This window comes from Dromiciops gliroides, chromosome 5 (assembly GCF_019393635.1).
Source record: "Dromiciops gliroides isolate mDroGli1 chromosome 5, mDroGli1.pri, whole genome shotgun sequence".
Lineage (NCBI taxonomy): Eukaryota > Metazoa > Chordata > Mammalia > Microbiotheria > Microbiotheriidae > Dromiciops > Dromiciops gliroides.
The window spans coordinates 283,341,664-283,366,539 of NC_057865.1; the positions used below are offsets into that span (position 1 = coordinate 283,341,664).

At 43.2% G+C, this 24,876-nt stretch overlaps 1 protein-coding gene across 4 annotated transcripts in view; it reads left to right on the forward strand.

Moving 5' to 3' along the window:
• The window catches only part of RIC8B (RIC8 guanine nucleotide exchange factor B), a 100,463-nt gene that overhangs the window by 28,114 nt on the left and 47,473 nt on the right, over positions 1–24,876 (forward strand). For all 4 annotated transcript variants that reach the window (XM_043965746.1, XM_043965745.1, XM_043965747.1 and 1 more), the window contains exon 3: positions 18,272–18,880. In XM_043965746.1, the coding sequence (XP_043821681.1) occupies positions 18,272–18,880 (609 nt within the window). The remainder of the gene's footprint in view (positions 1–18,271; positions 18,881–24,876) is intronic.

A 24,876-nucleotide genomic window follows, 5' to 3' on the forward strand; every position in this document is an offset into this window, starting at 1 on the left:
AGATGCTTCCCCCCAGTCTAGAGCTGGAATTCCTAATTAAGAGAGAACTCACACCAAACTTTATTATAAATAAAGGATTGTTCGGCAGCTAGGTGGCGCAGTGGATAGAGCACTGGCCTTGGATTCAAGAGGACCTGAGTTCAAATCCGACCTCAGACACTTAGCACTTACTAGCTGTGTGACCCTGGGCAAGTCACTTAACCCCCATTGCCTCACCCACCCCCAAATAAATAAATAAAGGATTGTTGCTTTCTCTCTGTCTCCCTCCCCTCCTTTTCTTTTTCTCTCTGTTACTTCTTCTCCCTCAGGGGTACAGTCTTCCCAGGTTTGAGGTTTTTGTGGGGTTTGGGATGTGAATGAAGGGAGAAAGAGCAGACAAAAGGGAAAGAACCTTTAGTTACAGGAATACACCTTTTTTTGTGGTGGCAAAGATTTGGGAATTGAGGGGATGCCCATCAGCTGGGGAATGGCTGAACAAGTATGATGTGGTTGTGGTAGAATACTATTATACTAAAATAAATGATAGGGAGGATATTCTCAGAAAAACCTCAAAAGACTTACATGAACTGATGCAAAGTAAAATAAGCAGAACCAAGAGGGCGCTGTCTACTACAGTGATCAACTGTGAATGACCTCGCTCTTCTCAGCGATACAACAATCTAAGACATAATGAAAGGGCCTTCCATCTCCAGAGAAAGAACTGGAGTCTGAATGTAGATCAAAGCAGATTTTTTAATCTTTCCCTTTTATAACATGACTAATATGTCAATATGTTTTGCATAACTGAACATGTATAACCTTATATCAAATTGCTTGCCTTCTCAGTCAGGGGGGAGGGAAGGGAAGGAGAGAACTGGGAATTCAAAATTTTTAAAAATGAATGTTAACAATAGTTTTTTGGGTTTTTTTTGTTTTTTTGCGGGGCAATGGGGGTTAAGTGACTTGTTTAGGGTCACACAGCTAGGAATGTCAGGTGTCTGAGGTCAGATTAGAACTCAGGTCCTCCTGAATCCAGGGCCAATGCTTTATCCACTGTGCTCCCTAGCTGCCCCCCAGATGCGCTATGTTCTATAGACATAGATGCTGTCACCGTCTCTGCACTCTTAGGGAAACATGCACTGGTATTATTTTTCCAGTTAATTGAAATGGAATTTCCCATCTATCTATGCTTTGTCAAGTGACTTTATGATCAGCCATGTGTGTGTGTCTATACATACATACATACATACATACATATATATATAGTTAGTTGGTTAGTTATCGTTATTAAGTTAGTAAATTGGCCCTGAAACCAGGAGAGGCAGTGTGGAATAGTGGTTAGGGAGTAGACTTAAAATCAGAAAAACTTGAGTTCAAACCTTATCTCCAATACTTACTAGGTGTGACCCTGGGCAAGTCACTTCCTCCTCTTTGGCCCTCCATTCCCTCATTTTAAAAATCCGGGTCTCAGACTTGATGGTAAAAAATGACTGTCATTTTGACCATCCAAAAAAAAAATGGCAGCAGGATTTGAACTCGGGATTCTTCCTATTGTCTGACAAAGTGGATGGGAACTTGAGAGAGGGTGCCTGTCCCCAGAGTTTAGCAACAATGTCTTTGTAACCTCCTCTCCCACCCGTCAGAGCGGGGTCACTTGGCTAAGATAGGAGACCTGCCTTCATTGAGTTTCTGATATTCTAAGGTGGGATATTAGGAAAAGCCAGCCTTTCTTCATTGCATTGAGAAGAGCTTGAGACCGGCATGTCCCACCCCTCTGGGCCTGAGTTTCCCGTGAATGAGGTCAGTAGACATACATTCCATCAGATCAGAATCTCTGATTGGGACACCCTTTATTGGGTAATCTGAGTGTTTCCCAGTAATCTGATTCACTGACAGTTTCTGCCTTCTTAAGCAAAGTAACTTCCTTCATATGCAAAACCCAAATTTCAGTGTGTTTTTAGAAAACAAATGGCCACAGCATTTGACTCAGGTGAAGAAGAATTTGACTGCCATTTATTTGGACCTTTGTTTACCGCCCCCCAACCACACAGCCTCCTGGGACTCTTCTCTGGCTCCCAATTGCCCTTCTTTCCCCTTAGTCTCTGCTCCATCCCAAGGGCTTCCCTGCTTGCTTTTTCCTATCACTATCTGCTCCCACATGGAACCTTTTTCCATGAAGTCCCTGGATGAAAGGAAAGGGCACTGGCCTGGGGGCATCAAGACACTTAGGGTCTGTGCATTTATGCAATTGAGCAGGTCACTTCCCCCCCCCCCCCTCAGTTTTCTCATCTGTAGAGTGTGCGGGTTAGAGTATAAGAGCATAACAAATGTGGTCCTGGGCAGAGGAGATCCTTTTTTCATAATAACACTAAAATGTTTTCATTTCTAATGCAGCGTCTATAGATATAACCCACATAAACAAAAAAGCTCTTTTGCCAGGAGGATCCTCAGTCATATTTTTTTTTTTTTTTTAGTGAGGCAATTGGGGTTAAGTGACTTGCCCAGGGTCACACAGCTAGTAAGTGCTAAGTGTCTGAGGTCGGATTTGAACTCCAGGGCCGGCGCTCTATCCATTGCGCCATCTAGCTGCCCCCTCAGTCGTTTTTTAAGAGCTATAAAGGGGTCCTGAGACCACAAAATTTTTGAGGACCACTGGATTAGATTAACCTTTAAGAGCCCTTGAGACTTCCACTGGGTCAAGATCCTGCTGCCTTCCAAGCTGATAACCAGCTAATCTGATGAAAGAATTCCTGCCCAAATGCTAATGGGAGATTAGAGGGAACCACCTCCCCTCCCCCTCCTAGCCCAAGGAACATATGTGCACCATCACTTGTCTCCCTGGAAAGAAGGCCTCTGGCTTTGTTGGCCCATCCACCAGTGACTTTCAGGGGTGTGTGTGTGTGTGGGGGGGGGATCACTTCCCTTTTTTTGTTTTTTAGATTTTCTATGAATGTGCCCTCAATATTCCTCATCTGCAAACAATTTTTTAAAGGCCATGTATTTGTAAGCCACGGGGCCTGGTGCCCGAGCCGGGGGGTACGAGACTGCCTCAGACCCCTGTTCTCCCCCAGCCCCCAATCCCATCAGCTCCTGATTCTTGCAGAGGATGGCAGCTCTGAAGTCAGGGACTGCTTCTTTCTTGTTGCTTTGCCCGGAACTCAGAGGTTTAATAAATTCTGCTCAATTGAGTCTAATTGGATGATATTTTAGCATTACGGAGTGTAGGGGGTAGTTTGGTTTTGCAAATACTGCAGCTTGTGCAAACAATAATGATTTGTAATCACTGTCCTGGAGAAGTCTCCCAACCCCCTTCCCATGCTGGTGAAAACTGCTCTGTAAGCCTTGAGGTTCTGTACTGTCACTGGAACCCCTCAATCTGGGGGGCCGTGAAAAGGGCCCTGACTTTGGGGCCATTTGACCTGGGCTCAGTCCCTGGTTCCATCAGACTGGTGTACGGGTTTGGGCAGATTGACACTCTCTGGGCCTTGGTTTCTTCATCTGACAGTTTTGAACTAGCTGGGCTCTAACTGGCATTCTCTCTACCATCGTATGGGAGGTGTCATAGAGCAGTGCCAAAGAACACTGACTCAAGTCAGGGGACCTGAGTTCCAGTTCCCTCCTCTGATTCTTCTTGTGTGACCTTGAGCGAGTCATCTCACTTACATAGGCCTCAGTTTCCTCGTCTGTATAGTTATGGGGTTGGACCAGATCAGAGGTATCAAAAACATTGCCCATGGCAGGCAATACTTTAAAAAATTTTTATTTTATTTTTAATTTTCCCCAATTACACGAAAAGATTTGTTTTGAGTTTTGAATTTTTCTTCCACACTCCCTTCCCTTCCTGGGCCAGCAAGCAATTTGATATAGGTTATACATTACAATCATGCTAAACATATTTCGACATTAGTCATGTTCTAAGAGAAGAATGAATCAGAACAAAAGAGAAAAACACAACACAAGAAAGAATAAACAACAACAATAACAAAAAAGCAACAACAAAAGTGAAATTAGTATGCTTGAATCTGCATTCAGACTCCATAGTTATTTTTCTGGATGTGGAGAACATTTTCCATCATGAGTCCTTTGGAATTATCTTGGATCATTGTATTGTTGAAAAGAGTTATGTCTATCACAGTTGATCCTCACACAATGCTGCCACCACAAAGAAAGCTGCTATACATATTTTTGTATATGTGGGTCCTTTTCCCTTTTTTATGATCTCTGTGGGATATAGACCTAGTAATGGTATTGCTGGGTCAAAGGGTATGCATCGTTTTATAGCCTTTTGGGCATGGTTCCAAATTGCTCTCCAGAATGGTTGGATCAGTTCACAGCTCCACCAATAGTATATCAGTTTTCCAATTTTCCCACGTCCTCTCCAACATTTATCATTTTCCTTCTTTGTCATATTAGCCAATTAGATAGGTATGAGGTGGTACCTCAGAGTAATTGTTTGGGTTTTTTGCGGCAGGGTAATGAGGGTTAAGTGACTTGCCCAGGGTCACACAGCTAGTGTCAAGTGTCTGAGGCTGAATTTGAACTCAGGTCCTCCTGAATCCAGGGCTGGTGCTTTATCCACTGCACCATCTAGCTCCCCTCAGAGTAGTTTTAATTGTAGGCAATACTCCTAAATCTAGCCCATGACAGATTAAAATATAATCAGGAAATATCCGACCAGGTAAATACAAAGGCAATGGAATATGGATAATATCAATACATGTTTTCAAAGTCAATATGGGGGGGGGCAGCTAGGTGGCGCAGTGGATAAACACCAGCCCTGGATTCGGGAGGACCTGAGTTCAAATCCAGTTTCAGACACTTGCCACTTACTAGCTGTGTGACCCTGGGCAAGTCACTTAACCCTCATTGCCCTGCAAAAAAAAACAAAACAAAGTCAATATGGGGCCCAGAGGGATCCCATAGGGATATAGTTTAATGGCCCCATTTCCATTTGAATTTCACCTTTTCCTCTCTAGAGCTGATGCCTTTCAGCTCTCCATCCATCACTCTATGGCTACCCTCTGTTTGCCCTTGAATTGTCTTGTCCCCACTTCTCTTGTAAATTTCCAGATCCATACCCATGGTCCTAAGCAGGCAGGGGATATTTCCAGGACAGTGACCTGTATGTAGTCTCTCTTTTGGGGGGGGGGGGGTTTGGGCAATGAGGGTTAAGTGACTTGCCCAAGGTCACACAGCTAGTGTCAAATGTCTGAGGCCGGATTTGAACTCAGGTCCTCCTGACTCCAGGGCTGGTGCTCTATCCACTACACCACCTAGTGTAAGTCTTTTTTTTTTTTTTTTTTTACATATAAGGTATTTTATTTTTTTTCGTTACATGTAAAGATAGTTCTCAACTTTTGTTTATACAAGCTTTACAATTTCAGATTTTTCTCCCTCCCTCCCCTCCCTCCTCCCTCCCCTAGACAGCAGGTAATCTGATATAGGTTATATCTATATATCTATATACATATACATATATATATATATACGCATAATAACATTAATCCTATTTCTGCATTAGTCCTGTTATAAGAGAAAAAATCAGAGCAATGATGAAAAACCTCAAAATAGAAAAAAACACAACAGCACCAAAAACAAAAGAAATAGTATGGTTCATTCAGCATCTATACTCCGCAGTTCTTTTTTTTTCTTGGATTTGGAGATCCTCTTCTATCATGAGTTCCCTGGAACTCTTCTGTACCATTGCATTGGTGAGAAGAATCTAGTCCATCACAGTAGATCAACACTCAATGTTGATGATACTGTGTACAATGTTCTTCTGGTTCTGCTCATCTCACTCATCATCAGCTCACGCAAGACCCTCCAGGTTTCTCTGAACTCCTCCTGCTCATCATTTCTTATAGCACAATAGTATTCCATTACATTCATATACCACAACTTGTCCAGCCATTCCCCAATTGATGGGCACCCCCTCAACTTCCAATTCCTTGCTACCACGTAAAGAGCAGCTATAAATATTTTTGTACATGTGGGTCCCTTTCCCCTTTCCATGATTTCTTTGGGAAAAAGACCTAAAAGTGGTATTGCTGGGTCAAAGGGTATGCACAGCTTTATCGCCCTTTGGGCATAATTCCAAATTGCTCTCCAGAATGGTTGGATCAGTTCACAGCTCCACCAACAATGAATTAGTGTTCCAATTTTCCCACAGCTTCTTCAACATTTATTATTTTCCTTTTTTGTCATTTTAGCCAATCTGATAGGTGTCAGGTGGTACCTCAGAGTTGTTTTAATTTGCATCTCTCTAATCATTAGAGATTTAGAGCATTTTTTCATATGGGAATAGATAGCTTTGGTTTCTTCATCAGAAAATTGCCTGTTCATATCCTTTGACCATTTCTCAATTGGGGAATGACTTGGGTTCTTATAAATTTGATTTAGTTCCCTATATATTTTAGAGATGAGGCCTTTATCAGAAGTACTGGCCTCAAAAATTGTTTCCCAGCTTTCTGCCTGCCTTCTAATTTTGGATGCATTGCTTCTGTTTGTACAAAAATTTTTTAATTTAATGTAATCAAAATCATCCATTTTGCATTTTATAATATACTCTGTCTCTTGTTTGGTCAAAAACTGTTTTCCTTTCCAAAGATCTGATAGGTAGACTATTCCTTTCTCTCCTAATTTACCTATGGTATCACCTCTTATGTCTAAATCGTGTATCCATTTTGACCTTATTTTAGTATAAGGTGTAAGATGTTGGTCTATGCCTAATTTCTTCCATACTATCTTCCAGTTTTCCCAGCAGTTTTCGTCAAATACTGAGTTCCTATCCCAGAAGCTGGAGTCTTTGGGTTTATCAAACACTACATTACTAGTGTCATTTACTACTGCATTTCCTGAGCCTAGCCCATTCCATTGATCTACCACTCTATTTTTTAGCCAGTACCAGACAGTTTTGATGACTGCCGCTTTATAGTAGAGCTCCAGGTTTGGTACCGCTAACCCACCTTCCTGTGAATTTTTTTTCATTATTTCCCTGGATATTCTTGATTTTTTGTTTTTCCAGATGAATTTTGTTATTATTTTTTCTAGCTCTATAAAATAATTTTTAGGTAGTCTGATTGGTATGGCACTGAATAAGTAAATTAATTTAGTCAGTATTGTCATTTTTACTCTATTAGCTCTGCCTATCCATGAGCAATTGATATCTTTCCAATTATTTAGATCTGATTTGATTTGTGTGAAGAGTGTTTGGTAGTTGTGTTCATAGAGTTCCTGGGTTTGTCTTGGCAAGTAGACTCCCAAGTATTTTATATTATCTACCGTTACTTTAAATGGAATTTCTCTTTCTATCTCTTGCTTCTGGACTTTGTTGGTCATGTATAGAAATGCTGATGATTTATGTGGATTTATTTTATATCCTGCTACTTTGCTAAAGTTGTTAATTGTTTCAAGTAATTTTTGAGTTGATTCTCTAGGATTCTTTAAGTATACCATCATATCATCTGCAAAGAGTGATAGTTTTGTTTCCTCCTTGCCTATTCTAATTCCTTTAATTCCTTTCTCTTCTCTGATTGCTAAAGCTAACATTTCTAGGACAATATTAAATAATAGGGGTGATAATGGACATCCCTGTTTCACCCCTGATCGTATTGGGAAGGCCTCTAATTTATCTCCATTGCATATAATACTTGCTGATGGCTTTAGGTAGATACTGTTTATTATTCTAAGGAAAGCTCCCCCTATTCCTAAACTCTCTAGTGTTTTTATTAGGAATGGGTGCTGTACTTTGTCAAAAGCTTTCTCTGCATCTATTGAGATAATCATATGATTTTGTTTGGTTTTCTTATTGATGTGGTTGATTATGTTAATAGTTTTTCTAATGTTGAACCAGCCCTGCATTCCTGGTATAAATCCCACCTGGTCATAGTGTATTATCCTGGTGATCACTTGCTGTAGTCTCCTCGCTAATATCTTATTTAAGATTTTAGCATCAATATTCATTAGGGAAATTGGTCTGTAATTTTCTTTCTCTGTTTTTGCTTTGCCTGGTTTTGGTATCACCACCATATTTGTGTCATAAAACAAATTTGGTAGAATTCCTTCTTCGCCTATTTTTCCAAATAATTTGTATAATATTGGAATTAATTGTTCTTTAAATGTTTCGTAAAATTCACCCGTAAACCCATCTGGCCCTGGGGATTTTTTCTTAGGGAGTTCATTAATGGCTTGTTCAATTTCTTTTTCTAATATGGGTTTATTTAAGGATTTTATTTCTTCTTCAGTTAACCTGGGCAGTTTGTATTTTTGTAAATATTCATCCATTTCATTTAGATTGTCAAATTTATTGGCATACAGTTGGGCAAAATAATTCCTAATTATTGATTTAATTTCCACTTCATTGGTGGTAACATCACCCTTTTCATTTTTGATACTGGTAATTTGGTTTTCTTCTTTCTTTTTTTTAATCAAATTAACCAATATTTTATCTATTTTATTGGTTTTTTCATAAAACCAGCTTTTAGTTTTATTGATTAATTCTATAGTTTTTTTGCTTTCAATCTTATTAATTTCTCCTTTAATTTTCAGGATCTCTAATTTAGTGTCTAATTGGGGATTTCTAATTTGTTCTTTTCCTAGCTTTTTAAGTTGCATGCCCAATTCATTAATCTCCTCTTTCTCTTTTTTATTCATGTAAGCATTTAGAGCTATACATTTTCCCCTAAGCACTGCTTTGGCTGCATCCCATAGATTTTGGTATGTTGTCTCATTATTGTCATTCTCTTGGATAAAGTTATTGATTGTTTCTATGATTTCTTGTTTGGCCCATTCATTCTTTAGAATGAAATTATTTAGTTTCCAATTGATTTTCATTCTACTTTTCCCTGGCTCTTTCTTACATGTAATTTTTATTGCATCATGATCTGAGAAGGATGCATTTACTATTTCTGCCTTTCTACATTTGACTATGATGTTTTTGTGCCCTAATATATGGTCAATTTTTGAAAATGTGCCATGTACTGCTGAGAAAAAGGTATATTCCTTTCTATCCCCATTCAATTTTCTCCAGACATCTCTCATGTGTAACTTTTCTAGTAATCTATTCACCTCTTTTACTTCTTTCTTATTTATTTTTTGGCTAGATTTATCTAATTCTGAGAGGGGGAGATTCAGATCCCCCACTAGTATAGTATTACTGTCTAATTCCTCTTGTAACTCATTTAACTTCTCCTCTAAGAACTTGGATGCTATACCACTTGGCGCATACATATTTAATATTGATATTATTTCATTATCTATAGTACCTTTAAGCAAGATGTAATTTCCTTCCTTATCTCTTTTAATGAGATCTATTTTTGCCTGCACTTTGTCTGAGATAAGGATTGCTACCCCTGCTTTTTTTACTTTAGCTGAGGCATAATATATTCTGCTCCAGCCTTCTACCTTTACTCTGTGTGTATCTCTCTACTTCAAATGTGTTTCTTGTAAACAGCATATTGTAGGATTCTGTTTTTTAATCCACTCTGCAATTTGCTTCCGTTTTATAGCAGAGTTCATCCCATTCACATTCACAGTTATTATTACTGACTGTCTATTCCCCTCCATTTTATTTACCCCCTTTGTACTTTTCCCCCCTTCTTTCACCCTATTCCTCCTCACTGACATTTTACTTCTTACCCCTGCCTCCCCCATCTGCCCTCCCTTTTTATCACCCCCCTCTCTTTTCTTTACCCTTTTCTCCCTTGCTTTTGTCCTCCCTTCTATCAGTGCCCTCCCCTTTCCCTTCCCCTTTTGCTTCCCTAAAGAATGAGTTAAGTTTCTTTATCCCAGTGAATGTATGTTATTCCCTCTTTGAATTAAATCTAATGAGAATAGGGTTGAAACAATGTTCCCCCCTCCTTTCTTTCCCTCTATTGTAATAGATTTTTTTTTCACCTCTTCATATGATATAATTCATCCCATTCCACCTCCCCTTTCCTCTCCTCCCCATAGACTCCCTTTTTAACCCCTTAATTCTTTTTTGAATCATCACATCAAAGACAATTTATATTTATACCCTCTATGTAAAGTCCTTCTCTCTGCCCAGATACATTTACAGTTCTTAAGAGTTATGAGTATTATCTTCCTGTGTAGGGATATAAACAGTTTAACCTAATAGGGTAACCTTTTTTTTCCCCCTCTGTTTACCTTTTTAAACTTCTCTTGAGTCTTGTATGTTGAGATCGAATTTTCTATTCAGTTCTGGTCTTTTCACCAGGAAAGATTGAAAGTCCCCAATGTCATTAAATGTCCATCTTTTCCCCTGAAAGAAAATGCACATTTCTGCTGGGTAATAGATTCTCGGCTGCAATCCAAGCTCCTTTGCCTTCCGGAATATCATATTCCAAGCCTTGTGGTCCTTTAATGTTGAAGCTGCCAGGTCCTGAGCAATCCTGACTGTGGCTCCATGATATTTAAATTGCTTCTTTCTGGCTGCTTGGAGTATTTTCTCCTTCACCTGATAATTCTGGAATCTGGCTACAATATTCCTTGGAGTTTTCCTTTTGGGGTCTCTTTCAGGAGGTGATCGGTGGATTCTTTCAATGATGATTTTATCCTCTGATTCTATGATATCAGGGCAGTTCTCCTTAATAATTTCCTGGAATATGGTGTCTAGATTCTTTTTCTGGTCATGGCTTTCAGGCAGTCCAGTGATTCTCAAATTGTCTCTCCTCGATCTGTTTTCCAGATCAGTTGTCTTTCCAATGAGGTATTTCACATTTTCTTCTATTTTTTCATTTTTTTTATTCTGCTTGACTGATTCCTGGTGTCTCATGGAATCCTTATCTTCCAACTGTCCCACTTTAATTTTTAAGGCATTGTTTTCTTCAATGAGATTATGCACCTTTTTTTCATTTGGCTAAGTGAATTTTTTAAGGCAGTCTTTTCTTCAATGAGATTATGCACCTTTTTTTCCATTTGGCCAAGTGAATTTTTAAGGCATTGTTTTCTTTAGTGAAATTATGTGCTTCCTTTTCCAAGCTGCTGATTCTTTTTTCATAGTTTTCTTGTTTTGCTTTCATTTCTCTCCCCATTTTTTCTTCTACCTCTTGCAATTGATTTTTAAAATCCTTTTTGAGCTCTTCCAGGAGGGCCTTTTGTTCTTGCAACCAATTCACCTTCCCTTGTGAGGCTTCAGATGTAGACAATTTGAGGCTATTGTCCTCATCTGAGTTTGTGTTGGCTTCTTCCCTATTGATACAGAAGCTCTCAATGGAGAGGGCCCTTTTTTGCTTCTTACTCATTATTGCAGCTTATTTATTTATTTTTTAAGTTGAGGTCTGCTCTGGGGGCACCAGGGTCCCTGTTTTGGGCTTCTTGTGCAGGGGTCTAGGTGCTGTGTGACCAGGCTTTTACTCTGAGGCCTTTATGGTGTGTGGAGATCCCCCGCCCTGCACTTCCTGTATGATTGTGCTCGGCCAGCCAGGCACCAGACCCTGGCGTCTGATCCCGCCGTTCGTGGCCCTCTCGGCCGGTGCAGGTAGGTTTTTCCACTGTCCTTCTTGGCCACCAGATTTTTGAACCAGGTTCCAGGGGCCTCAGTTGTTCGGCTGTGGCCCACAGCTCCTGCTGACTTGCCCTGACCCCCTCGGCGCTGGGTTGCTGCCCTGCGCTGGGCCTCCCTTTTGCCCGAGTCAGACCGACCTTTTCCTGAAGTCTTCTAAATTATCTCTGGTTGGAGGACTGTGTCTCTCTGTCTCTTTGCAGGTTCTGTAGTTTCAGAATCTGTCCAGAGGCTTGATTTAATGTTCTTTTTGAGGGAGCAGAAGGAGAGTTCAGGCAGCTTGCTGCTTCCTCTCCACCATCTTGGCTCCCTAGCGTAAGTCTTTTTAAAAAAAAACAACCAAGGGGCAGCTAGGTGGCGCAGTGGATAAAGCACCAGCCTTGGATTCAGGAGTACCTGAGTTCAAATCCAGCCTCAGACACTTGACACTTACTAGCCATGTGACCCTGGGCAAGTCACTTAACCCCCACTGTCCCGCAAAAAAAACCAAAAAAAACCCAAACCCTACATAACCATTTACTTAAAATTTCAACTTGGTAAAGAATTTAGCATTTTAGTCCCTGGGCTTCTGTTAGTACATGGAATTTGGACTATTTTATTCCCTTTATATTGCTCTGGCTTTAAGAGCAACATGCTAAAGTTTGACTTCAAGACTGAACCAAACTGGGGTTTAAGCTCATCTCCTCATGGGTCTGAATAGTGAAAGGGGCAGCTAGGTGGCGCCATAGTGCACAGAGCATTGCTTCTGGAGTGTGGAAGCCTCATCTTCCTGAGTTCAAATCCAGCCTCAGACACTTACCAGCTGTATGACCCTGGGCAAGTCACTTCACCCTGTTTGCCTTAGTTTTCTCATCTGTCAAAAATAGCTGGAGAAGGAAATGGCAAGCCACTCCAGTGCCTTTCCCAAGAAAACTCCAAATAGGGTCACAAAGAGTCCGACAAGACTGCAAACAATTCAACACCAAAACAAAATAGTGAAGATTGTTCTCGTGGCTTAGTTCTCATTATTGGTGCTGATGGAACAAGTCACTCAAAGCAGCTCAGATTCCAAAAGTCATCGGATCAGGGGATTTACAGCTCCAGGCTGTTACTTTGTGCCTGGCACTGGGCAATGCCCTCGTTTTTCCAAATGAGGAATTGGAGGTCTGGCAAGGGAAAGTGATGTACCCCGGACACCCTGAGCGCCTCCTTTGACTGTCTTTTTTGTTTGTGTGTTTACTTTTGGAATTGACAGCTGTTTCACTTCCTTCATGTTTGACTGAAGTTAATAAAGTTTCCTTTCAGTAAGCACACTGGGAAGGAAGACAGAGGTCTGCTAATAATTTCCTCAGGGCTTTATGGTCTGTATTATCCCATGGGATTCTCACAACCCTACTGTAGTTGTTTGTCCTTCATTCTCAAAGAGGACCATGACATCTGAAGGTGGTGTTGTGACTTTCAAGGAATCGTATTGAAGTGAGGGAGGGCTGTGCAAAGTCACCAGCCTCACTCTCTCCTCCAGAGCCATCTGGGTCCAGTGGCAAAATGCATACTCAGGATGACTGGAGATCACCCCCAGATGTCTAAGGCAATTGGGTTTAAGTGACTTACCCAGGGTCACACAGCTACTAAGTGTCTGAGGTGGGATTTGAACCCAGGTCCTCTGACTCCAGGACCAATGCTCCATCCACTGTGCCACCTAGCTGCCCCTGGCTGGTTGTTGATTGCATCTACTGGATGGTGATCTGCTAGGCCAGAAAGTCTCAATGATTTCTTCCGTGCCTCAGGTTTTGTTTGACAGCCTCACTCTTCATCTTTCTGAGACTTGTCAGTAAGGAACTAGAAGCAAATAGGGGGGTGTAGGAGTGAGTGCCTAAGCCAAATTGGTATGCTGCTGGTGTAGACTGAATGCTCCCATCTCTAAGAGGGACCAGAGCTAGTCCAAGCCGATTATCATGCAAATAGGTGCAGAAATCCATGGACCACTGCCTCCTTTGGCCTCAGCCTGAAATGCTCAGCCTTCTTCTGTCTCCCGAACCCCTCCCCTCCCAACCCAAATGCCTCCTCATGCCTCAGCTCCTTCCCATTTCTTCTGCTCAATCTCCCCCTCTCTGCCCTCCAGGGGTCTGTACTTAGCAGGTTTGCCACACAATTTACCCCTGGATTCTGTATTGTCTTTTGTCTCACGTGGGTGAGCCCAGCCTCCCCCAAACTCCTAGGGAGGGGCTGTGGAATAGTAGTTTGACCCCTGGGTCTCAGACAAGTCTCTTAACCTCTGTTTGCCTCAGTTTCTTCACCTGTGAAATGGGGATGATTTTAATAGCAATCTGCCTCTCAAGGTTATTTTGAGGTTTGATTGTGCTAACATACAAACCTTAGGAAACTCAGTCAGAGGTTAGGTGTGGTTTTTGAAATTAAATGCTATTGCTATTCCTATATCCACAAGTTATATTAATTTATCAACATTAGCCCAGTAAAGGATTGACCACATGTCTCCCTAACTTCTTACGTGAGGCCGTGTGGCAGAGAAAACAGGGAGGGGGCTTCAGCATGGCAGTTAGCAAGAGCAGGAGAAAAGCCCCCAAAGACCCATCGGGTGGTCCCAGAGAGCCAAGAGAAGCTCAGAAGACACCCCCAGCCCCCACCCAGCCCCCAAGAGCTGTGCTGTCCTAAAAGCCCTTTTGTGGTTTTATCCTCTTTTGATAGAGGTGGGTCATTGTACATTGATCAAAGTTAATTGGTTAGCATCATTCACTTCCATTGGTTGACATGACTTGAAGGTGGTCTACATTAAAATGAACTCTACAGATGACATCAGGGAAAAGAATCCAAAAGATCCCCCCACCCCCACTGAAGTTGCTCAAGGCAAAGTCCATTATCTAGGTGTGGTTTAATCAGGTCAGTCCTTCCCTGATCTAGAAAAAAGAATCTATCTCCATTCCTTTTGTTCCCTTGGCTAAGATTTGAGGAAGTTTCACTTGACTTTCTGGAGTGGGGAAAGAGAAAGGACTGAGAAAATGATCTCTGTGTCCCCCATGAAATCCATTATTAATCCTTATTTTCTCACAGGTGACTTGCCCAACATTGAACTCAGGTCCCAGGCCAGCCCTGTCTCCACTGTGTCCCTAGAAGCCTCACAAGCCTGAGGCACAAGATATGAACTATCATCATTATTAGCTTAGAAGTCTACTTTCTCCCATCCCAAAGCTTGGGGCATCCTCCCAGAGAGCAGCCTTCCCCATCTGGTTGACCAGGTTTCACTGGTCACTTGCAGAGTGTGACCTGTTTGGCTGCAGGCTATTGCCTGTCCCCAGAGGATAGATCTCTAGGCCTAGAGACAGGAAGACCTGAGTTCACATTCAGCCTCAGATATTTACTAGCTGTGTGACCCTGGGCAAATCACTTCACCTCTGTTTGCCTCAGTTTTATCATCTGTAAATCGAGAATGATAATAGCATCTACCTGTGAGGAACAAATGAGAGAATAGCTAACGGTAAAGTGCTCAGCACAGTGCCTGGCACATAATAAGTGCTATATAAATGTTAGCTGTTCTTATTTTTTATTTTTTATTTTTTGCAGGGCAATGAGGGTTAAGTGACTTGCCCAGAGTCACTCAAGTGTCTGAGGCTGGATTTGAACTCAGGTCCTCCTGAATCCAGGGCCAGTGCTTTTTCCACTGCGCCACCTAGCTGCCCCGTTAGCTGTTATTATTATCATGATGATCATGATGGTGACGATGATGTTGTTCTTGTTGCTTGGGCTACAGGAAAATGGGGTAGCTGGAAACCATTCCCTCCCAAGCAGGAACTTCTCTTCCCCTTTCCTCCCTCCCCCCCAAGTTGGACTTCCTCCATGATGGATTGTCAGCACTCATGGAGCCTAACTTACTGTGAGTCTCCAGGTGGCCAGCAGAGTAGCTGTTTACTGCACAAAGGTCAGGAGCCCCTGCTGTGGACCTTAGGACTCAAGTATATTTTTCTTGAAGAGATTCTTCTGTTGGATTTTCTTCCTCTCTTGTCATCACTGGAAGGTCCCAACCTATGGGAGTCTGAAGTTGAATACCTTACTAAGTTTGTGAGATTGCATGTTAAAGTAAGAACAGGTGGGAGCAGCTACTGAGAGACAGACACTCAGACCTCTCTCGCCTTTGGTTGCTGGGTAATGTCCCTAGTAGGAGCTCTTGAGATCAGGCCGGCCTTTGACCGTCACTTTTGTGGGGGTCATGAAGATTCTCTCATCTCTTTCTTCATTCTGTTCAAGAGCGTTGCCATCCGTTAGATTTCTTGCCTTTGCCACTTGGGTCTAATCTTCCTTTCTTTGGGGTACTAGCAGCAAAGGGGAGAAAGAGAACAAATAAGGTACCTGCAAATGTTTTTTTAACTTGAAGAGGAAAGAGATCATAGGTGTGCTATGAAGCATATGGAGTTTCATTTTCACTTATGTAAATGGATTCAGTAATAAACTAATCACGTCTTTTTTCCTTTCTTTTTCTTTTATTTAAAATTTTTTCCAATTACATGTAAAGTTATTTTTTTGAGTTGCAATTTTTTCTCCCTCCCTTCCCTTCCCCTTCCCAAGGCCAGCAAGCAGTCTGATATAGGTTATACATTGCAATCATGTTAAACATATTTCCACATTAGTCACATTGTAAGAGAAGAAGCAGAACAAAGGGAAAAAATGCAAAAAATAATAAACAAGAACAATGACAAAAAAGCAACAACAAAAGTGAAAATAGCATGCTTCAGTCTGCATTCAGACTCCACAGTTTTTTCTGAATGTGGAGAGCATTTTCCACCATAAGTCTTTTGGCATTGTCTTGGATCATTGTATGGCTGAGAAGAGTTAAGTCTATCACAGCTGATCCTCACACAATGTTGTTGATACTGTGTACAGTGTTCTCTTGGTTCTCGTTTCACTCAGCATCAGTTCATGTAAGTTTTTCCAGGTTTTTTTGAAATCCATCTGCTTATCATTTCTTTTTTTTTTTCTTTCTTTCTTTTTTTTTTTTTTGGTGAGGCAATTGGGGCTAAGTGACTTGCCCAGGGTCACACAGCTAGTAAGGGTCAAGTGTCTGAGGCCGGATTTGAACAGGAGTCTTACTGACTCCAGGGCCAGTGCTTTATCCACTGCACCACGTAGCTGCCCCTGCTTATCATTTCTTATAGCATAATAGTATTCCTTTACATTCATATACCACAGCTTGTTTAGCCATTCCCCAATTGATGGGCATCCCCTTAATTTCCAACTCTTTGCTACCACAGAAAGAGCAGCTGTGAATATTTTTGTACATGTGGGTCCTTTTTCCTTTTTTTATGATATCTTTGGGATATAAACCTAGTAGTGTTATTGCTGGGTCAAAGGGCATGCACAGTTTTAAAGCCTTTTGAACATGTTTCCAAATTGCTCTCCAGAATGGTCAGATCAGTTCACAGCTTCACCAACAGTGTATTAGTGTTCCAATTTTCCCACAGCTTCACCAACGTTTGTCATTTTACTTTTCTGTCATATTAGCCAATTTAATAGGTGTGAGGTGGTACCTCAGAGTAGTTTTAATTTGTATTTCTCTAATCAGTAATGATCAAGAACATTTTTTTCATATGGCTATAGATAGCTTTAATTTCATCATCTGAAAACTGGCTGTTCATATCCTTTGACCATTTCTCAGTTGGGGAATGACTTATATCCTTATATATTTGATTCCATTCTCTCTATATTTTAGATATGAGGCCTTTATCAGAAACACCATCTGTAAAAATTGTTTCCCAGCTTTCTGCTTTCCTTCTAAGTGAGGGGTTTCTACTCTAGCAGAAAGAGGGAAAGGGCTCCCAAGTTTCATTCAGAAACAAGAATAACAGAAAAGTAGACTATAGATTTTTTTTAAAAAGTCTGATGTCAATGATTCCCTGGTGAGCCCCGGATGTCTCCTTTGTAAGAACGAGGGGATTGGACCACAGGGCATCTGAGCTCTTCATTCTGGAGGTTTCTTCATGTGACCAAGAATAGTTTTGCTTCCTGTGCTAATATGTTGAACTCTGGCTCTGGTTCAAGTCTCGCATTTGATGCTTACTGCCTGTGTAACTTTGGATAAGCTGCATTACCTCTGCAGGCCTCAGTTCCTTCTCTGTAAAAAGAAGGGGTTGGGGGGCAGGCAGCTAGGTGGTGCAGTGGATAAAGCACCGGCCCTGGATTTAGGAGGACCTGAGTTCAAATCTGGCCTCAGACACTTGACAGTTACTAGCTGTGTGACCCTGGGCACCAAAAAAAAAAAAAAAAAAGAAGGGGTTGACTTAGATAATTTCTAAGGTCCCTTTCACCTCTAGTTTGAGGAAGCTTTGTCTCCATAGACAGACAGCCTAACCTTGTTACTGGCCCATGGAAATATGGCATAAGATGAAACAACATTACAAGGTGAAGTTTACTACATGACAATCACAGTTTAAATGGGTGATGAGCCACACGAGGTCTCTTGGTGGTGAGATTGACATTGGTTATACTGTATTAGTGTGAAGCGACTTTGGTTGGTACAATGAGGCAGGTCTCTGCATAGAAATTCCTGGCTTATCACTAAAGAGATGTCTGTCTTTCCTGGTGAGGTTTGGGAGAAAAACACAGAGCTATGTTTTATATCGATCCCACTTATTCCACGTATAATTTTCCTTTTTGGGTTAAAACCAAGAGAAATGGGTCTGAAATTGGACAATGAGAGCCCTTCGCTGTGGATGCTGAGCTTCAGCAGGTGAAAAGTCTCTTTGACGATCCTTTGTCTGACATTCCGCTTTTGTTGTTTCCCCTCTCTCTTCTTTTTTTCAGAAACTGTGTGAAGGGATATTTAAGGTCCTGGAGAAAGACATCTCGACGTCATGCCAGGTGACCTGCCTGGAAGCCCTGCGCATCCTCTCCCGAGACAAAAAGGTCCTCGTCCCGGTCACCACCAAGGAGAACATGCAGATCCTGATGCGGCTCGCCAAGCTGGACGACTCGGAGGCTTCTCTGGAGGAGGTGGCTGATTTCCCCGTCATCGTGGAGTCGCTGAAATGCCTGTGCAACATAGTGTTCAACAGCCAGATGGCCCAAAAGCTCAGCCTGGAACTCAATCTGGCCGCCATGCTGTGTAACCTGCTGCGCAAGTGTAAGGACCAGCAGGTCATCAGCGACATTAAGTGCTTCGACCTGCGTCTGCTTTTCCTCCTGTCCCTCCTGCAGGCTGACATCCGCTCCCAGCTGCGCTACGAGCTGCAGGGGCTGCCCCTGCTCACCCAGGCCCTCGAGAGTGCCTTCAGCATCAAGTGGGCCGACGAGTACGAGGCCGCCATAGATCACAACGGGCCGCCCCTGTCCCCGCAGGAGACGGACTGTGCCATCGAAGCCCTCAAGGCCCTCTTCAACGTCACAGTCGACAGCTGGAACGTCCACAGCGAGGTAGGCCGCCCAGCCCCCGGAGGCAGCTCGGGCTTCTCCAGGGCCACAGTCGGCTTCCTAACCTGGGGGGTATTTCCGTCTCCCTCAGTAAAGCTCTGCTCGCCCCATGGAGGCTGCCAAGGCCACTGACCGCTCTGTGAGATGCCCAGTTTGGCCTGTTTCACCAGCTTGTCACCAGCATGCTTGTTTCCCCCTTTAAATGTGGTTTGTCTGGTGCATCTTTTGAAGGGGATTAAAAATCTCACCAACCTGAGGGGTTGAGGGTGCGTTATCTTTGACAAAACAGGAACAAAAGAGCCAAAGCACCGATGAATTTGGAGGAAGGGGATCCCTAGGAGCCTGACCAGTTGGGCAGGGAGCTGGGGCTACCAAGCGGGGATTGGTTGGAGGAACGGGATGCACTTAGCCTTAAGAAGAGAAAACTTGGGGGAACTAGGTGGCGCAGTGGATAAAGCACCAGTCCTGGATTCAGGAGGACCTGAGTTCAAATGTGACCTCAGACACTTGACACTTACTAGCTGTGTGACCCTGGGCAAGTCACTTAACCCTCATTGCCCTGAAAAAACAAACAAAACAAACAAAAGAAAAAACAAGAGAAGACTTGGGGGATCAGGCTCAACCAACTAACCACAAGCATTTATTAGGCCCCTCCTGTGTGCAGGGCTCTGTGTTGGGTGCCGACGCTACGAGGGTAGCGACAGGTCCTATTCATAGGGAACTTCTCTTTTAATGGGATAGACAACGAGGACAGCTATACATGTGTACAACACCGGTATCAAGTGAATGAGAACAAATATGGACACTGTAGCCCACTAGCAGTGGGGGGGATCATGTAGAAGAGGCTGCCTGACTTCATCTTTTTTTTTTTTTAATTTTTTTTTTGCAGGGCAGTGGGGGTTAAGTGACTTGCCCAGGGTCACACAGCTAGTAAGTGTCAAGTGTCTGAGGTCACATTTGAACTCAGGTCCTCCTGAATCCAGGGCCGGTGCTTTATCCACTGCGCCACCTAGCTGCCCTCTTGCCTGACTTCATCTTGAAGGAAGAGAAGGATTCTGTGAGGCAGAGGGGACAAGGGCAGGCATCCCAGGCAGAGGCCATGGCCAGTGCCAAGACCTGGTGTGTCCTGTGTGAGGAACAAGAGAAAGAAGAAGGCTGGTTTGTCTTGAGCGTGTGTTGGGAGAGTAACGTCGGGGGAAGCTGGGAGACTAGGCTGTGTGGGGATTTCAAAGCTAAGCACAGGGGTTTAGATTGGATTCTGGAAGCAGTTAGGAGCCACTGCAGTTAGTTAATTGGGTGGACAAGTGACACGGTCAGTCAGTGCTCGCAGCCTGTGCTGGCGTGGGGAGAGACTTGAGGCGGGGAGGCCAGTTAGGAGGCTGACATGATAAAGGAGACCAGGGCTGGTGAGAGCCCGAACTAAGATGGCAGAGATGGAGCGCTCTAGAGCCCCGCTCTGCTTGGCCCTAGAGTCCAGAGCTAGGGGCAGGGGGTGCAGGATTCGCTGAGGCTGATTTCATCTCTGTGTAAGGGAAGGCTCCCTACCTGCCTGTTTAGGCTGCCCAAAGTGGGGTGACTGCTGTCAGAAGTCCCCTCCCTGGGGGTCCTCAGGCAGAGCCCGAGGGGCCACCCGTCAGTTGTTCTAGAGAGGATTCTTGCTCATTTTTTGTTTGGTGTTTTTTTGTTTTTGCCAGGCAATGGGGTTAAGTGATTTGCCCAGGGTCACACAGTAAGGGTCAAGTGTCTGAGGTCAGATTTGAACTCAGGTCCTCCTGAATCCAGGGCCAGTGCTCCATCCACTGAGCCACCTATCTGCCCCCGGATTCTTGCTCATTTTTGAGTTAGGCTCGAGGACTTTGGAGATCACTCTCTCCAGCCTAGGGATTTTTGTCCCTGGAAGAGTGACCAGAACTGGCTGGCCGCTTGCATCTGATCCATAGCCATGAGACAGAAGTCTGCTTATCCTCTCTTTCCACTCTGGTTTTTAGCCGCTGACTTGCCCCTTTCCTTCATGGGCCAAGGAACCCTTCTCGTGTTCCCAGATCCCTTCAGCCCAGGCCAACGCAGGGCCGACATTTCAGGATCAGAGTCCACAGTGTGGCCGACAGTGGCCGTGAGTGCTAGAAAGTGGGAGATGTTAAGTGGCCAGCTCTGCTTAGAAGGGTCGTCATAGACACTTCTGTTACGTCCTCCTGTGATTATTGGATTGTTCCTCTTTGTCTCATTCACTTTCTTGAACCCTCTCCACCCCTCCTTCCCCCGCAACCTCTGGAGCAGTGGGAGCCCAGGCCCTTTGAATCTTGGCCTAAATAATGCGGGGCAGTTTATCCACAGTAACATATCAGCTCTCCTCATATGGAATTGAGGAATTTTGCTCACGTGTTACTCTGTATCATCCTTGCCCATGATTAAAGGTCCGTTTCTCCCAACAGGCTACATTTGAAAGGATCGGCTCAGCTCAGGGATGTCTCGGAGTATGTAAATATCTGGATTTTGCAGCGCTAATTGGTTTGCATTTGGCAGCTGGGTTTTTGTTTTGTTTTGTTTTTGCTGAGGCCACCAGGGTTAAGTGACTTGTCCAGGGTCACCCAGCTCGCAAGGGGCCAGGTTTGAAGCCAGGCCCTGCTGACTCCAGCACCAGTGCTCTATCCACTGCACCTCCTAGCCACCCTGCCCTGGCAGCCTGTATTCAAAGATACATTCCAGTAGCTGTTAGGGGTGGCCATGGCACACTCAGCCTTGGCTGGAAAGGATGGCCTGGGAGGCCATTCTCTTTACTCTTTGAAAACAGATATTGGGAAGGATTTGACGTCTTCAGTGTCCTCGTCACAGTTATTTTCCTTCTGCATCATTTGTTTGGGGATTTTTGTTGCTGCCGTTGTTGTCATTAGCTCTCCTTGCAGTTGCCTGGCTCCCTCCGGCATGCAAAACAGGAAGGCCCTAGTGGTTTGCCAGAAGCCATGCAGGTGTATCCTGGAGACATCCGAGGGTCCGTCTGGCCCAGGACCAAGAGCAGAATGAGACCCTGGTAGAGCTGTCGGGGTTGAACGGGCCCTGGGATTTCATGAGCTTAGAAACTCTCTCTCTCAGTGTGTCCTGGCCTTCTCTGAAACAGTATTTGAGCCGTGCCTAGAGCGCTGAGAGGTTAAATGACTTGTCCAGGGCCACACGGCCATGATGGAGCTAAGGTGGTTCTTGAGCCCACGTCTTCCTGGTTTGGAAGCCAGCTCTGCCTAGCACTCCACACGGCTTCTCGAGCTGATACAAAGGCAAATGTTTGTCATGCATGTATGCCCAGCAAGCACTAAGGAGAGAAGAGCTAAGAGCAAAATGGTCCCTATTCCCAAGAAGCTTTCGTTTTAATGGAGGAGACAACAAGCACTTATTTATATACATAAAAGCAGCATAAATATAAAGTGATTAAATACCAATAGATAGGAGGTGGTTAAATAAACCCAGTCATTTGAGAGGGAGGGCGCTGGCCTCAGGGGTCAGGAAGGGCTTCGTTCGGAAGACTGGACTCTTGTTTGGATCAAGGCTCATCTTCTGTGGCTCGCTGAAACCGTCATCTGTACAACTCCAGTGGCCAGCAGGATGATGGGATCGAGACAGACCTGAGGCGGAGCCCACGTGGTTTTGATCTCTTTTGCCAGGTCTCTCTGTCTTAATAACTTCTTGTTCCATAAGCCTTGGGGGTTATGGATATTAGGATGGTGTCACCTGTTCAAAAACACGGTTCCTAAATTTTTATGAATCAATGTTATGTCCGACTGATTGTGGACAAGAGTTAGGTCTGTGTTGATGGTGTTCGGTCCCGGTACAGTTTATTGTTTTGTTGGTATCTCTGGCTGTTATCTTGTGGTCTGGGTTTGTAGAATGGGGGGTTTTTCATCTGTCAGGCAGTCCATGAAATATAATGAGCTCCTGATGTATAAGTCTAGCTACCAGGCTAATTCTTCTTAAGTACTGAGTAGGTCGTAGGTTTTTCACAGTCTGCAGTGATGTGTGGTACTGTCTTCATTTCCTTGCATGATTTACATTGATCAAGCTTGTGATTTCCTACGCAATGCTCTTTTTTTCTTCTGCTATGTATGTGTAGTTGTGGGTTGAATTCAGAACAATTTTTTTAAACCAATCATGGAGTCAGGACTCCTTGAGGTATCCTTCTGTAGGGTGTAACAGCAGTGACCTGGTTCTAAACTTCTGTCATAACCCTCTCTGTTTTCACAAGCAAACCTGCCTGATTCAGCCATTTGTTCAGTGTTTCTCTATCAACATAGTGTATTGGTTGAGTTTGTGCAGATGTCACCCACCGGCCTTTTATGTTTTTTTTTTTTTGGTTTTTTTTTTTTTTGGTTTTTTTTTGGTGGGACAATGGGGGTTAAGTGACTTGCCCAAGGTCACACAGCTAGTAAGTGTCAAGTGTCTGAGGCTGGATTTGAACTCAGGTACTCCTGAATCCAGGGCCAGTGCTTTATCCACTGCGCCACCTAGCTGCCCCCTCCCACCGGCCTTTTAATTCCAATCTTGAAACTCATTCTCTTCATAAGCTGTAACCTCTTTCATTTACATGTGACAAATCCATTCTTTAAATGTGTTCATCTCATTCATCTTTGATTTCAGGTTGCCAGCAAGTCTCTTAACATGTTCAGACATTTGTCTTCTTGATAGCTTTATTCTTTTTTCTTTTCTTTTTTTTTTTTTTAGTGAGGCAATTGGGGTTAAGTGACTTGCCCAGGGTCACACAGCTAGTAAGTGTTAAGTGTCTGAGGCCAGATTTGAACTCAGGTACTCCTGAATCCAGGGCCGGTGCTCTATCCACTGCGCCACCTAGCTGCCCCGATAGCTTTATTCTTTATGTGTTCTGCTTGAAAGAGACCCAAGGTATTCACAGGTATCACCTGTGACCTCCAGGTTCAAGCCTTCATTCTCTTATCTTTCCTTGGCATGAATTCAGAATTTTTACACTTACCAAGTGCAAATGATATTTTGATATCATTAAAGGGAGATATCAGTAGATAAAAGAGCTGTTTAATCTGTTTTCCCTAGAACCACATAGTTTGATGTCATCTCTATAAAAAATGTTTTGGCTCAACTCCTTCCATTAGGGAGCCATACTCAGTTCTATTTAGGAGAGATTCTAATAGGGGAAGACTGGTCTGAGCCACCATGGCTTTAAACTATCTTCTGAAACGTGCAGCCTTTTATATTAATTGTTCTTGACATTATTGTGTTGGTGGTTTATTTTAAATGGGAAGTGGGGTGTGGTTTTGTGCATTGTGGTCTGACACATCTGGAGATGGCCAGAATGTATTGTGGTGGGTCTGAAGATACCTAGATGTAGTGAACTCTCACCAGTTAGGAGTTCAAGGCCCCTGGATAGGAACTAGAACACTGGGTTCTGGTTGGAGGAAGAGGAAAAGGTAGATATGTCTAGTGGTAGTAGCCTGCCAGGGACATGGCCAAAGTACAGTTTGATATTTGCGAGGGTGCCTAAATGTGGTAAACTTTCATCAGGAGTAGAGATACTTTTTTTTTTTTTAAGTGAGGCGATTGGGGTTAAGTGACTTGCCCAGGGTCACGCAGCTAGTAAGTGTTAAGTGTCTGAGGCCGGATTTGAACTCAGGTACTCCTGACTCCAGGGCCGGTGCTCTATCCACTGCGCCACCTAGCTGTCCCAGTAGAGATACTTTTTAAAAATTACTCTTTTAGTATAATTTAGTATAAATTAGTATAATTTATCTTTTAGTTAGATTCATGCTGTCAAACTCTAAAGGAGCTTTTGGGAATTCCATTCTAAGTATCCCTTTCCTTTTTTCAAAATCATTTAAGACTTCTTTGGGGGAGGGGGTCATCTCCTTCATTTTTAGGTATAAGTTTTAGAAATTACATTGAAGAAAGAATTTCAGTGAATCGAGGCTCTTCAGCTTTCCCTCCTTCAGAATTTAGTAATTTCTTCCATTTTCATTTTAACTAATCCACGCTGAGGACTGTAGTTA